This window comes from Lynx rufus, unplaced genomic scaffold (genome assembly GCF_022079265.1).
Source record: "Lynx rufus isolate CCGP_SWC_20201006 ecotype Redwood Valley unplaced genomic scaffold, mLynRuf1.p SCAF_4, whole genome shotgun sequence".
NCBI classification, from domain to species: Eukaryota; Metazoa; Chordata; class Mammalia; order Carnivora; family Felidae; genus Lynx; species Lynx rufus.
The window spans coordinates 92,082,531-92,096,922 of NW_025814856.1; the positions used below are offsets into that span (position 1 = coordinate 92,082,531).

The 14,392-nt window shown below is 36.5% G+C and overlaps 1 protein-coding gene across 1 annotated transcript in view; it reads right to left on the reverse strand.

The window, feature by feature from the left end:
* Window positions 1-14,392, reverse strand: part of ABCB1 (ATP binding cassette subfamily B member 1) — a 114,115-nt gene that overhangs the window by 57,460 nt on the left and 42,263 nt on the right. The window contains exons 8-9 of the mRNA XM_047096458.1: window positions 9,735-9,859; window positions 471-642 (exon numbers count right to left, since the gene is read on the reverse strand). Of these exons, the coding sequence (XP_046952414.1) occupies window positions 471-642; window positions 9,735-9,859 (297 nt within the window). The remainder of the gene's footprint in view (window positions 1-470; window positions 643-9,734; window positions 9,860-14,392) is intronic.

The following is a 14,392-nucleotide window of genomic DNA, read 5'->3' on the forward strand; positions in this document are numbered from 1 at the left end:
AAGGCAGAGAACCTCTAAACAGAGTATTTTTTAAGGACGGGTAACAATTAATACTTCCATAATTTTGCAAGTTGGACTAGCTGTCATTCAAAAGAATCTGAAAAATAGTTAAACTGTGTATTTTGCCATTTGTTGCTGTGAAGAGTAAATCAGAAAATAAAATCGAAATGCTTAGCATTGAGCCTGACACAAAGAAATAATCTCAACAAATGAAAGTTCATGCTACAGAGGTTAGTAATGTTAGTATTATTTAGGCTGCAAGAAAAAACTATGCAAGGGATCTGCAAAAAAGACCACATTGGTTACTCAATACATCTAATTGCCTTTCCACTTTTAATCTAGTAGCACATGACTCTTTGTATTACTCAATAGTTCTTCAAAATCTATTCTCCAACATCATTCAAGCCAACACCACTCAACTTCACTGAAGTTTTTATGAGAGATTCACTTCTTAACAAAACATCACTTACAGTGAGTACTTGTCCAATAGAATATTCATAGGAGAGGACCAAGGAGGTCCCGTACCAGAATGCCAGGGCGTATGATGCATAGATCAACAGGAAAGCGATACCGATAGAAATGTTGGCTGTGATAGCTTTCTTTATCCCAATTCTTTTAGCTTCTTCTAAGTTTTTGTTGTACCTGGGAGAAATAACAAAAACTATCACAAATACTCATAAATCATAAGAAATGAGCCAAGATAACATGATGGTTATGAAGTACTTAGAATGTGCCCAGCCCTGTTGGTAGGTGTTTTACGTGTATTTTCTCCTTTTGTCCACACGTTGACCCTATGATGTTAGTATTATATTAATCCCTTCTTGTAAAAGAGTAAACTGAGGATTACAGAGATTAAATAATTTGGGGGAAAGTGTTACAAAAGGTTCTTTCTGGCCTTAACAATAGTGAAATAAGGGAAATTATGTTTAGCAAAACTTCAAGAATTTGCATTATTTCATAGTCAAGACAAAAATAGAAGCTATGAAAACATGTTTTTCCTTCATAATCTGCACGTCTTTTAAATTAAAATTTTTTTTTAACGTTTATTTATTTTTGAGACAGAGAGAGACAGAGCATGAACAGGGGAGGGGCAGAGAGAGAGGGAGACACAGAATCTGAAACAGGCTCCAGGCTCTGAGCTGTCAGCACAGAGCCCGACGCGGGGCTCGAACTCACGGACCGTGAGATCATGACCTGAGCCGAAGTCGGATGCTTAACCGACCGAGCCACCCAGGCGCCCCTAAATTAAATAATAAAAAGCAGATATAATGCTAGAAAGTGCCCACCACAAGGAAATCCCTTAAATCTCTGAATGTTTAAGGAAACATTAAGGAAAATTCTTCTTCTTTTTTTTTATGTGGGCTCCATTAGCTTATCTCCATGTCTCTTTTCTTAAGAATCTCTGTAAATATAGAATCAAGGTAAAATTATTAGAGAAATAGGATAGATTATAATTGAGTCTTAAATCTGTCTTCATCTTTTTTAATCATATATCCCTGGGAATTTAGAACATTGCCTTGCAGGAAGAAAAAGTTCATAGCTACTGAAATGAAAGAACTTACTTCCATATAGAATTCATATGTTGAGGTCTTTGATCTGTAAAAGCATAACTACATAAATATTACATAGTATTATATTTTCTTTGGAGGATTCACTCTGTTAGTTGGAATGTACAGCCAAGGTAAAGTCTTGCTCCGGTAAGAGCACGCCTTCTTTCTTGCCTTCATGACTTTTTTTAACTAGCTACTGTACTAATTAAAAGCATGCCAAATGCAATTTACATGACTACTATGTCTACTAAAGACGGAACTTAAACAGAACTTTAGAGTAATAAAACAGTAAATTATTAGAGTTTCTCTCTGCAAAAAACCCTAACTTGCCACTTATAATTTTTGAACAAAGACATTATTTTTGAGTAATGTGTTTCAATGGTTGATCTATCTATCTATCTATCTATCTCCCACTTTTTGAGTTGACCTGGGACAAAAGACATTACCAGGCATGGACAATACATGATTACAAATAAGGAACTTTAATGCACATGACCCACACCTTTATTGTTATTTCCTTTACATCAGTTCTTGCTTACCGAGACTAATGCAGAAATCATTTCAATGACATGTTGTGGTACCATGCAGCCAGAGGAAACACTTCCACAGGAAGAAGCAACAACAAGGAAGAAAATCATTTAGATACCAGAAAAGAAAATGAAAAAAGGAAGAGGGTAAGGAGGAAGGAGAAATCGACAATACTACTTTTACAAAGGCTTTTTGATTAGCATTTTAATAAAAATACCACACTATAAAACCAGATAATAAAATCTACTCATTAAAAGCATTAGTATGAGAATGGTAATTAAAGTGACACTCCTAGAATGGATTAAAGATACACAACAAAAACAACAATATTTTGAAAAAAAATTCTTAAATATTATGAAAATATATATCAGTGATATAAACAGCCACTTACAAGAGCAAGAAACAATTTTAGTTAAGCAAGAGAAATAAATACTAACAGGTAGGACATACACAAGAGAAGAAAATATCATTTTAAAATTAGGAGAATAAAGCTATTCTTATACTACTGAGTTGAATTTCCTTTTAAACTCTCATTAAATTTCCTTTCCAAGAAAGCCAGCTTCCTCCTGCACCTGTTAATTGGGAGAGAAAGTCAAACTAAGACCTTAATTACCTGTCAATGCAGAAGCAGAGAAAAGAAAGGAAAGAACTAAAAAGAAAACTGAAGGGTTACATTTCGTCTAAATATAATTTCAGCAATCCTACTTCCAAATTATATCCAAAATCTAGGTACTTCTCTCCCCTCTCTTGCCTGTGGTCTACCTCAGGCCACCATAAGCCTTTTCACCTGGGCTACAACCACAGCTGGTCCCTGTTTCCAATGTTTAACTGCTCTCCTCCAATCACCAAACCAATTACACACAGAGAAATGATGTTAACATATTATGTGGATACTCATTCCTTTGTTAAAACCCTGAGCCCTTGGAGTAAAATCCTACCTCCTCACCATAACCACCACTTCCTTCAAAAGCCTTTCCATCTCCCCTCACTCAACACAGCTCCAGGCATATAAGCCTCATTTGTGGTATTTTCTAGAATACATCAAACTCTGCCACATCAGGAAATTTGGAAGACTCTTATATCCCTAATCCCACCAGGGCAGGCTTTTCCTCATCCCTCAAGTCTCAGCCTAGATGAAATATCCTCAGAGAGGACGTGACTGCCACAGCCTTCCCTGACTGCCATATTTAAAGTAAATTTTCCCTCCTTGCTATTACAGCACACTCCTTGATTCTTTCATAGTACAATTTAAAGGTCTGGGGCGCCTGGGTGGCTCAGTCGGTTAAGCGGCCGACTCCGGCTCAGGTCATGATCTTGCGGTCCGTGAGTTCGAGCCTGGCGTCGGGCTCTGTGCTGACAGCTCGGAGCCTGGAGCCTGTTTCACATTCTGTGCCTCCCTGTCTCTGACCCTCCCCTGTTCATGCTCTGTCTCTCCCTGTCTCAAAAATAAATAAAACGTTAAAAAAAATTTTTAAAGGTTGATAATTTAATTAATTTCATCAATGATTTCTTTTTTACCTTCTTTTTTACTTTCTTTCCTTCCCTTCTTCTCCATCTTACTCTTTGGACTAAGGATAAGAGGGACAAGGTTTTCCGTTTCCAATTCACTACTGAAAACCGAGAGCCTAGTGCAGTGCATGTGGTAGATACTGGCTAAAACTATTGAATGAATGAACTTTCAAGAAATGGCCAACCTGGAAAGAAACTTATGCCAGCATGTTGTAGTCCTGAATCTACTCTTTATTTAAAGGCAAAACCAATTTCCAATTTGCCAGCAGAGAATGTCCTTTCAAAGATACATGCCAGTAACTAATGTCTTCTGAATGAATGATGCCACACAAAAAAATGAATCTTTGAAAACAGCTGTGTATGCCCATTTGCTTATTCTTATAATAAAAATTTGATCCCCATCTTCTTTAGGTAAAAAAAAAACCTTACTGTACCTAATTAATGAAAACAGTTAAACTAAAAACAACAACAACAAACACCTCAATTTATTTAAACTTTTACCGAACTAAAATAATCAGATTTATCTAAGTTCTGAAGATTGGACTTGACTCGCATGATGTCCTTTCTCTCCTTGCCAATGTTATTTACATCCCATACATAATTATAATTTTTATTTCTAATAATACCTTTTTATTTTTTTATTTTTTTTTTAATTTTTTTTTCAACGTTTATTTATTTTTGGGACAGAGAGAGACAGAGCATGAACGGGGGAGGGGCAGAGAGAGAGGGAGACACAGAATCGGAATCAGGCTCCAGGCTCTGAGCCATCAGCCCAGAGCCTGACGCGGGGCTCGAACTCACGGACTGCGAGATCGTGACCTGGCTGAAGTCGGACGCTTAACCGACTGCGCCACCCAGGCGCCCCTCTAATAATACCTTTTTAAAAATTATCCTATTCATCAAATTTAGGATGTCATTAATTGTAAGAAGTTAGTGTTATTCTGTTATTTTATGTAGCATTAAGGAGTTTAATAGCATACTTCAGGGGCACCAGGGTGGCTCAGTCAATCAAAGCAACTGACTTTGGCTCAGGCCATGATCTCATGGGTCGTGAGTTCAAGCCCCGTGTCGGGCTCTACACTGACAGCTCAGAGCTTGGAGCCTGCTTCGGATTCTGTGTCTCCCTCTCTTTCTGCTCGTCCCCCGTCCACACTCTGTTTTTCTTTAAGATAAACAAACATTAAAAAAATTAATAAAAAAATAGGACACTCCATATACAGCTGGGAGTCAAAGGGCTACAGCCTCAGTATAGTAAGCACATGCCCCAGGGAAAGTGACAGCAAGGGAACTTGCATGTGTCAACCCTGGCATCAGGTAAAGGGAGGAAAAACAACTCCCTGAGAATCGGAACCACAGGCAATTACTCATGCAGGTCTGAACTATAAATTCACACTGCCAGTGTGGTTCAAAAACTCCTAGACATATAATTTAATGTAAGGTGGTCTCAGGTTAATAGTGTCCCCAGTGAATGGCAGAAGCAAACACAAATCCTGCAAGAACTGACTTCAATCCAGACCCACAGCAACTATAAGATGGCATTGATTGTAAGATTTATCTCAGTTCCAGAACTGTGAGAGAAAAATGTGCATCTTAGAATTAATGACATTTTATATGTTTTCTAATCATTCATTGTTGCTTCACAGCAATTTTCTCTGAATTGTGATCAGGTACCCAGAGATCTCACTGAATATTATTAGTCTGCAGAGGCTACTGGAATTTTTGTGCATACAATCATACCATCTGTGAATAATGACAGTTTTGCTTCTTGTTTTCAATCCTTATAACTTTTATTTCTTTTTTTTCTTTTCCTTTTATTATTCTTACTCTTATTTATTTCTTTGGTCTTATCTAGAACCAGTTCAACACTAAACAGAAATGATGCTAGCAGACATACTTGTTTCATTCATCATTTTAAGGAATCCTTTTCACATTGCACCATTAAGTATGATGCTTCCTATACATCTCTGGTATATACTTTTTATTGAATCAAGAAAATCAATTATTACTCCTGGTTTTATGAGTTTTTGTCATGAATAATACATAATTAATTCTTTTTCACCATCTGTTAATACAAAATGCTTCTTCCTTTCAGTCTGTTAATATGACTAATTATATTAATAGATTTCCTAATGTTAACCATCTTTGCATTCATGGGATAAAGCCAGTAAGTTCAAGATTTCTTTAATCTGATGATATTTTTCACATGGATTTGTTTAGCTAATAATTTATCTACACCTTCTGCATCTATGTTTTAGGTTAAACTGCTTTGTAATTTTCCTTTCTCATGTATCTGTCTTATTCTGGCATCAAAGTTACACTAGCCTCATAAGATGAACTCACAACTTGCTATATATATTTCTTCCATTCTCTGAAACAATTTCTATGAGATAGAGTTATCTCATTCATGAAGTTTTAGTAGAACCTTTCTGTGAAATTATCTGGACTCTGTGGGTTTTGCTTGTTTATGTGTGTATATAAGGGCAGGAGTAGAGATTTTAAACTTTGGATTCAATTCCTTTAATGATTGTTGGCCTACTCAAGTTTTCGTCCTCTCAAGTGAGAGTTTTAGCCTATATTTTTCTAGGATATTGTCTACTTCATTAGGGTTTTATAATTTATTAGTATGGGGGCGCCTGGGTGGCGCAGTCGGTTAAGCGTCCGACTTCAGCCAGGTCACGATCTCGCAGTCCGTGAGTTCGAGCCCCGCGTCAGGCTCTGTGCTGACAGTTCAGAGCCTGGAGCCTGTTTCCGATTCTGTGTCTCCCTCTCTCTCTGCCCCTCCCCCGTTCATTCTCTGTCTCTCTCTGTCCCAAAAATAAATAAACGTTGAAAAAAAAATTTTAATTTATTAGTATGAAGCTATACTTTTAACTTTATTTTTTATTTTTAAAAATTGACATCCAAATTAGTTAGTATATAGTGAAGCAATGATTTCAGTAGATTCCTTATTGCCCCTTACCCATTTAACCCATCCCCCCCACAACCCCTCCAGCAACCCTCAGTTTGTTCTCCATATTTATGAGTCTCTTTTGTTTTGTCCCCCTCCCTGTTTTTATGTTATTCTTGCTTCCCTTATGTTCATCTGTTCTGTGTCTTAAAGTCCTCATATGAGTGAAGTCATATAATTTTTGTCTTTCTCTGATTAATTTCACTTAGCATAATACCCTCCAGTTCCATCCACGTAGTTGCAAATGGCAAGGTTTCACTCTTTTTGATTGCCGAGTAATACTTCATTGTGTATGTATATATATACACCACATTTTCTTTATCCATTCATCCATTGATGGACATTTGGGCTCTTTCCATACTTTGGCTGTTGTTGATAGTGCTGCTATAAACATGGGGGTGCATGTGTCCCTTCGAAATAGCATACCTGTATCCCTTGGATAAATGCCTAGTAGTGCAATTCCTGGGTCGTAGGGTAGTTCCATTTTTAGTTTTTTGAGAAACCTCCATAGTGTTTTCCAGAGTGGCTGCACCAGCTTGCATTCCCACCAACAATGCAAAAGAGATCCTCTTTCTCTGCATTCTCGCCAACATCTGTTGTTGCCTGAGTTGTTAATGTTAGCCATTCTGACAGGTGTCAGGTGGTATCTCATTGTGGTTTTGATTTGTATTTCCCTGATGATGAGTGATGTTGAGCATTTTTGCATGTGCCGGTTGGCCATCTGGATGTCTTCTTTGGAGAAGTGTCTATTCATGTCTTTTGCCCATTTCTTCACTGGATTATTTGTTTTTTGGGTGTTGAGTTTGGTAAGTTCTTTTTAGATTTTGGACACTAACCCTTTATCTGATATGTCATTTACAAATATCTTCTCCCATTCTGTCGATTGCCTTTTAGTTTTGCTGATTGTTTCCTTCGCTGTGCAGAAGCTTTTTATTTTGAGGAGGTCCCTGTAGTTCACTTTTGCTTTTGTTTCCCTTGGCTCCAGAGACATGTTGAGTAAGAAATTGCTGTGGGCAAGATCAAAGAGGTTTTTGCCTGCTTTCTCCTCGAGGATTTTGATGGCTTCCTGTCTTACATTGAGGTCTTTCATCCACTTTGAGTTTATTTTTGTGTATGGTGTAAGAAAGTGGTCCAGGTTCATTCTGCATGTCGCTGTCCAGTTTTCCCAGCAGCACTCGCTGAAGAGACTGTCTTTATTCCATTGGATATTATTTCCTGCTTTGTCAAAGATTAGTTGCCCATACATTTGTGGGTCCATTTCTGGGTTCTCTATTCTATTCCACTGATCTGAGTGTCTGTTCTTGAGCCATGAAGCTGTACTTTTTAAAAATAAAATGTATTTTTATCTGTAGCAATTTTTTATTACTTTTTTTATTCCTGATTAAACTTGCAAAATACTTGGTTATTAATTAGTCTTTTCAAAGAATTAGTTTATGGATTTGTCAAGCCTCTGCTTTTTTACATTTATTTTCTATTCAATTGTTTTTTGCTGTTTATTATTTCTTATACTTCCTTTACTCTGTTGTTCTTTTTCTAACTTCTTAATTTGGATGCTTCATTTGTTAATCTTCAGCAGTTTTTCATTTCTTCTACCAGATACCCTAGTGGTATCATGGAACTAGGATTTGTTTTTAATGTGAAATACTCAGTTTCGGGGAGACAGCACTCCTTAGCTCACAGAATTTTGTAAATTCAGATCCTAAGGGCACCGGAGAGTGAGTCCTGAGATTTTGATTTCTATGGGGAGATGCTTTTCCCCGGCTCAGAAACTGGGCAGAAGCAGAAAAGCTGTATTTGTTTCCCTATGTTGGTGGACATATTCTTTCTCTGGTCTACCTTTCCACTGAGAAAAACTGGAAAGAAAGAATCTGAGCTCAAAACTTCCCTCTGTGTTTGCTCAAACATTAACTATTCAGAAAAGAGTTTTCTGAATCATCTTTTAAATAGTATGCCCTATGACTCTAACAGAGTATTTTATATCCCCAAATAATATTTACTCAACTGGTATATTAGATACTTTGTTTATTTGTGATCATCTGCACCTTTCCCCTCCCCTTGATAAAATTTAAGCTCCAAAAGAGGAAAGCTGTATTTGACTGGATGCTTGCTTGACCATTAGGCAAGACTTCTCATTTTACTAGTCAGACATATTTTAAGGCAAAAGCAAAAACCTTACCAAAAATTGAGAGAGAATACAGTACTGCTTTCCTTTGAACAATGGTAGGTGCTTAGTCTCAGAGGGCATCTTTGTGGGTATGAAATATATATTATGAACACAAGTATACTAAAAACACATAGGTACACTATAAAGAATAATTATGCCATTAACACCCATGTCAGCACACAACTGAGGTCAAGAAACAGAACACACCAGAACCACAGAAGCCCCTTGCTATGAGTCTTAATCTAATTAACCATGTCTCATCTCCCCCAGAGGGGACTATTATTCTGACTTATAAAAATTCCCTTGTTTTTCTTATGGCTTTACCAACAATGTATAATGTTCCAAACAATATAGTTCACTATTCCTAATTTCCAAATATACATATGTTCATAACATTAAAATGCTCTAATATCAGAATAGTATAACATATATTCAATTTTAAATAAAGTCTGTCACTGTTTAGAAATCAATGGATCTGATGAATATTATACACTGCAATAAATTACTATCTACATTCTCATAAATCTAATAAAAAGGGACAGTTGCAAGAATATACTAAACAACATATAATAAAGATTTTGACCTTTTGTACAAAGGTGCTTTTTAATTATATTTTTATCTTCCAAAAGCATCACATAACTGATTAGGTGCCTGGGCAAGAGGGGAAATGAACCACAGATTAAAATGTCTCCCTAGATCTTACACAAAATACTCATTTAGTCTTAGAGAACCAAGTATTAACTTGATGGGGAAAATTATCATCATATATAAAATATGTTAGCCTTAAGAAACCATTTCATTGTCACTACCCACCTAAGACATTCTAGAAAATGTTTTGAATTAGCAGATATAAGAGGAATACAACTAAAATTACAACTTTTCCAGAATATTAGCTATGCTGTACGACATCGAGGAAGCTATTAAAAAATATATACACACACATACACACCCTTATACTCAACACTGTCAACCTGAACGGCATATCAGATGACAGAGAACTTAACATTTCTAGCAACTTAAAAAAAGAGACTCAAACCTTTCAAGTTCTTTCTTTTGTCCTCCAAAGGCAATCACAGTTCTAATTGCTGCTAAGACCTCTTCAGCTACTGCTCCAGCTTTTGCATATGCCAAGAGTTCTTTATCAGTAAATGAAGATAGTATCTGTTTAAAAATATAATTTCAGATCATTTGAAAATTTTTAACAAGTTAATTTTATCTTCTGTAAAAGAAACACAAATATATACACCAACAATGTTTGTATGTTAGTGTATATATAGAATAAAATCTGTCTTTCAACTCATCTTTGGTCATAATGTTCTATTTTTTTTTTAAATTTTTATTTAAATTCTAGTTAGCTAACATACAGTGCAATATTGGTTTCAGGAGTTGAATTCAGTGGGTCATCACTTACATACAACACCCAGTGCTCATTACAAGTGCTCTCATCAGTATCCATCACCCATCCAGCCCATCCCCACCCACCTCCCTCCATCAACTCTCAATTTGTTCCCTACCTTTAAGAGTCTCTCATGGTTTTTACCCAAAGGGTACAAAAATACAGATTCGAAGGGGTACATGCACCCAATGTTTATAGCTGCATTATTAACAATAGCCAAATTATGCAAAGAGCCCAAATGTCCATTGACTGATGAATGGATAAGGAAGAAGTGGTGTATATATATACAATGAAATATTACTCAGCCATAAAAAAAATGAAATCTTGCCATTTGAAACAACATGGATTGAGCTAGAATGTATTATGCTAAGCGAAATAAGTCAGTCAGAGAAAGACAATTATCATATGATTTCAGTCATATGTGGAATTTAAGAAACAAAACAAGATGAACAGATGGGAGGGGAAAAAAGAGAGAGGGAAATGATGTTCTATTTTTAAGTATATATATTCACTCTATTAGCCACTTCAAATTCTTTTTGGACTGAGATGGCATACAATAAATTAAAATTTTTATTTTTTCACCAACTACCTCACGGATCCTCATCTAAATAAATAAAATGGAACTTTGGGGAGATTTTAAATTTCAGAAAAGAAGGTATACACCATAATCATAAAAACAGGGAAAAAAAGGCATTAATTACATCAAGGAAATATGGTATGAACTGAACACAGCAATTGCTAATTGTTCTCTGGAACAGAAGTATAAGGTGGGAGGCCAGCCACTGACACGTAAACTGGGCTCCCCAAGGGCCCTATTATGAAAATCGGATCAAGTGATATGGGCAAAGGACTAAGGTTACTATTTGTACCTGGAATGCTTATATAGTCAGCCACCTAAGGGTTACATGTAAGCAATTAATAATAAAGTATTACACCCTTTCAATAAGTAATTTATATGCATTTGTGGACTCATTTATATAAGTCATATCAGTGAAAAGCTCTAAGTGGTTTTGATTTTAACAGTGTATTTCTTCTTTTGCTGTGTGTGAAAGTAAAAGGAGCTGTGAAGGATTTAAGACGGAAACTGACATGTTGAGTTAACAAATGCTTGGCCATTCTACTGTAAGGAAACTCTGGTTAACCTGATCGATTTAGGAGCCGGTTTGCAGAAGCCGACCAACCACGGGTAAGACTAGCTGAGAACAGAGCAAAACGGGAAGAATTCTTGTGGTTGTACAAAAGGCATCAAGAGTGAACAAAAGTAACATCTGTGTGATGACATATCCTGAGATCTCCACACCTCTCATTCTTATGCTGCTATTTAATGAACATGAATCCCAGAAGAGAAAATACCTCCCTTTTTCCTTTTATCCAATCAGCTTATTCCATTCAACCTACACACCCTGTGACATCTTGACCCCTTATCCTTATATATACCCAGCTGCAGCCCTTCGGGGAGGGAGACTGAGAAATTTTCTCTCACTTTCTTGCTTGATGCCTTATAATAAAACCCTTTTTCTCTGCCACAAAACTGGGGTCAGTATTTGGCTTGCTGAGCACCAGGCAACAGACCCTTGTCCAGTAACAAGAATGGGTGGGTGAAGGCAAATGAAAATCTATTAACTGTGTTCTATGTACAGATATGGTGCTGTATGTACCTATCTTCTTTGGTACCCAAAGCAATAACCCACTTATGCACTAGACTTTCCTGACTTCTCAAAGCAACCACAAAGAAGCAAAATTTGCCACACAAAATATGCCCCGACACATATTATTTTAAATTTGTTATTTTTAAGAAATTGCAAACACAAGAAGAAATCCAAGAACCAAGCAGAAATTAGCCTTTTGTAAGACACATATACATGTATAAGGGAAATCTCCATTTGTCTTTTTGTTTGTTTTTTGTTGTTGTTGTTGTTTTGAGAGAAAGAGTGCATGAGCAAAAGAGAGCGGCAGAGAGAGAGAGAGAGAGAGAGAGAGAGAGAGAGAGAGAGAGAGAATCTTAAGCAGGGGCCATGCTCAGCATGGAACCTGACAAGGGGCTCAATCCATGACCATGATCTGAACCAAAATCAAGAGTTGGATGCTCAACCGACTGAGTCACCCAGGCACACATGGAAATCTCCATTTGGAAGAGTATCTCCCTGATGTGCCAAGACAAGGGCGAGACTTTAAATCTCTAGAAACTCGTATTAAAAGAGAAGACAACCAAATACTTAAATCTGCGTAACAACCTTACCCTTGCTTATTGTGCCTTTCCTAATAGGCTCCTATAACTGACACCCCAACCCCAAACACCTTCTTTTGTCTTTAGCTGAAGATGGTATTTAAGGTGATGGCTTCAACCATTTTGGGCAGTTATTCAGTTTTCCTTGGTCCCTCCCATGTACACAGAAGTATACATGTTATTAAACTCTTGTTATTCTAGTGTTCATCTGTCTTACACCAATTTAATTATTGGACCAGCCAGAGAACCTCAAAGGGAAGAAGGGAAAACTCTTCTGCCCCTCCCGTCCTTCCTAAGGTTTCTCCGCCACACTTGCCAAAATCATTCATAGTCTGTGTCTGAGTTAGTGTGGTCATTGCCATCCCTGAACAAACAGCTCTGCATAATGTAAGAGGCATAGGCAATACGCTTCAGCTATTTTTCTCTGTTGCCCTTGAAACCTCATCCCACAGTCATCACGAGGCAGCCAAATACAGAAAGATTAGCAGAAATACTTTTGAATTTGGAGTTTCAAAATATGTTATTTTAATTCACTGTTGATATATCAAGTACCATATCAATTACTTCAATAAACCTGGATCTTTTTCTCTTCTAAGACCTTCCACAAATATATATATGCTTAGGCAAGATTATGGTAGAATCTTTAGTGTTTGTTAGTTTCTCTTTGTTTTGAAGAGATCATGTCTTTTCAAAGAAAAAAAAATCTCCAAACTATTCTCAGGAATATGAAAAATGAACTTTTACTATCCCTCTAATATAAAATTATGGAATGGTGATATTTCCATTACAAATAACCACATAAAGTATCACTTACTCATCCTTTCTTCCACAGATGGCCAATTTCTTAACAAAACTTAATTTTTTTAGTTTGAGACATGAAATTGCCATTTTAGTAAGTTAAGATGTGTAATATAGGCAATTTTGTATTATTCAAACTAATACATTCAGAAGCAATATTTCTGACCAGATATTTTGATCTTTATCTTTCTCCCATTTTTCCATTTCTCAGTTTAGGTTTTTGTTTTGTATTGATATAATTTATATATGCTTTATGTTTTTTTTTAACTTTTCTATTTCAAGATAACTGTAGACTCACGTACAGTTGTAAGAAACAACAGAGACAAAAGATCTAAAATGGAGTCACCTGTGCTAAGCCTCAAGCCAGCAAACCAAGACTTAGTATCTAACCTAATTGCAGTTTCAGCCTTTCCCAGGAATGTGACATTTAACCAGTCATTCTGAAATGACTTGATCAGTACTAATGAAGTCATCTGCATGCCCTTCCCCCAAAGGAAGGTGATCTTGACTGACACAATCTTTTGTTAGAAAACTTTCTCTTTCTGTCCTCTTCTGCGGATAAAAACCTTTCATTTATACAGCTCTTTGGAGATCCTTTCTATTTGTAGATGAGATGCTGCCTGATTCATGCTTCAATGAATAAACCCAATCAGATCTTCAAATTCACTCAGTTAAATTTTATTTTTCAACATACTCTTCATCTAGTGTTCCCCAAGAGAAACATCTTGAAAACTACAGTACCATATCCCAATCAGGAATTTAACATTTAACATTTATCTGTCAATGTTATTTTACATGCACTCACGTGCATGTGATTAGTTCTAAGCAACATTATCATCTCTGTACCTTCATGTGACCAATCATGATACATAACAATTCCGCCACAGGGATCCTTTGGTGCTACTCTTCATAGCCACAGCCACCTCTTTCCTTGCCCCTTGCTTTTCCTCTCCTCTCCTCCCTATCCCTTAACCCTGAAAACCATAATCTGTTTTATGTCATGAATTTTATCATTTCAAGAATACTTATATAAGCTAATTCATAATGCGATGTGACCTTTTTGGATTGGCTTTTTTCACACAGCATAATTTATCTGGAAATTCATCTGGGTTGTTGTGTATATTACTAGTTCTTTCCTAGGTAGTATTCCATGGTATAAATATTCCACAGTTTAGTCATTCACACGTTGAAGGATATCTGGGGTTGTTTCAGTTTTGAACCATTACAAATAAAGCTGCTAAAACATTTGAATACAGGTTCTGAGTGAACAAAA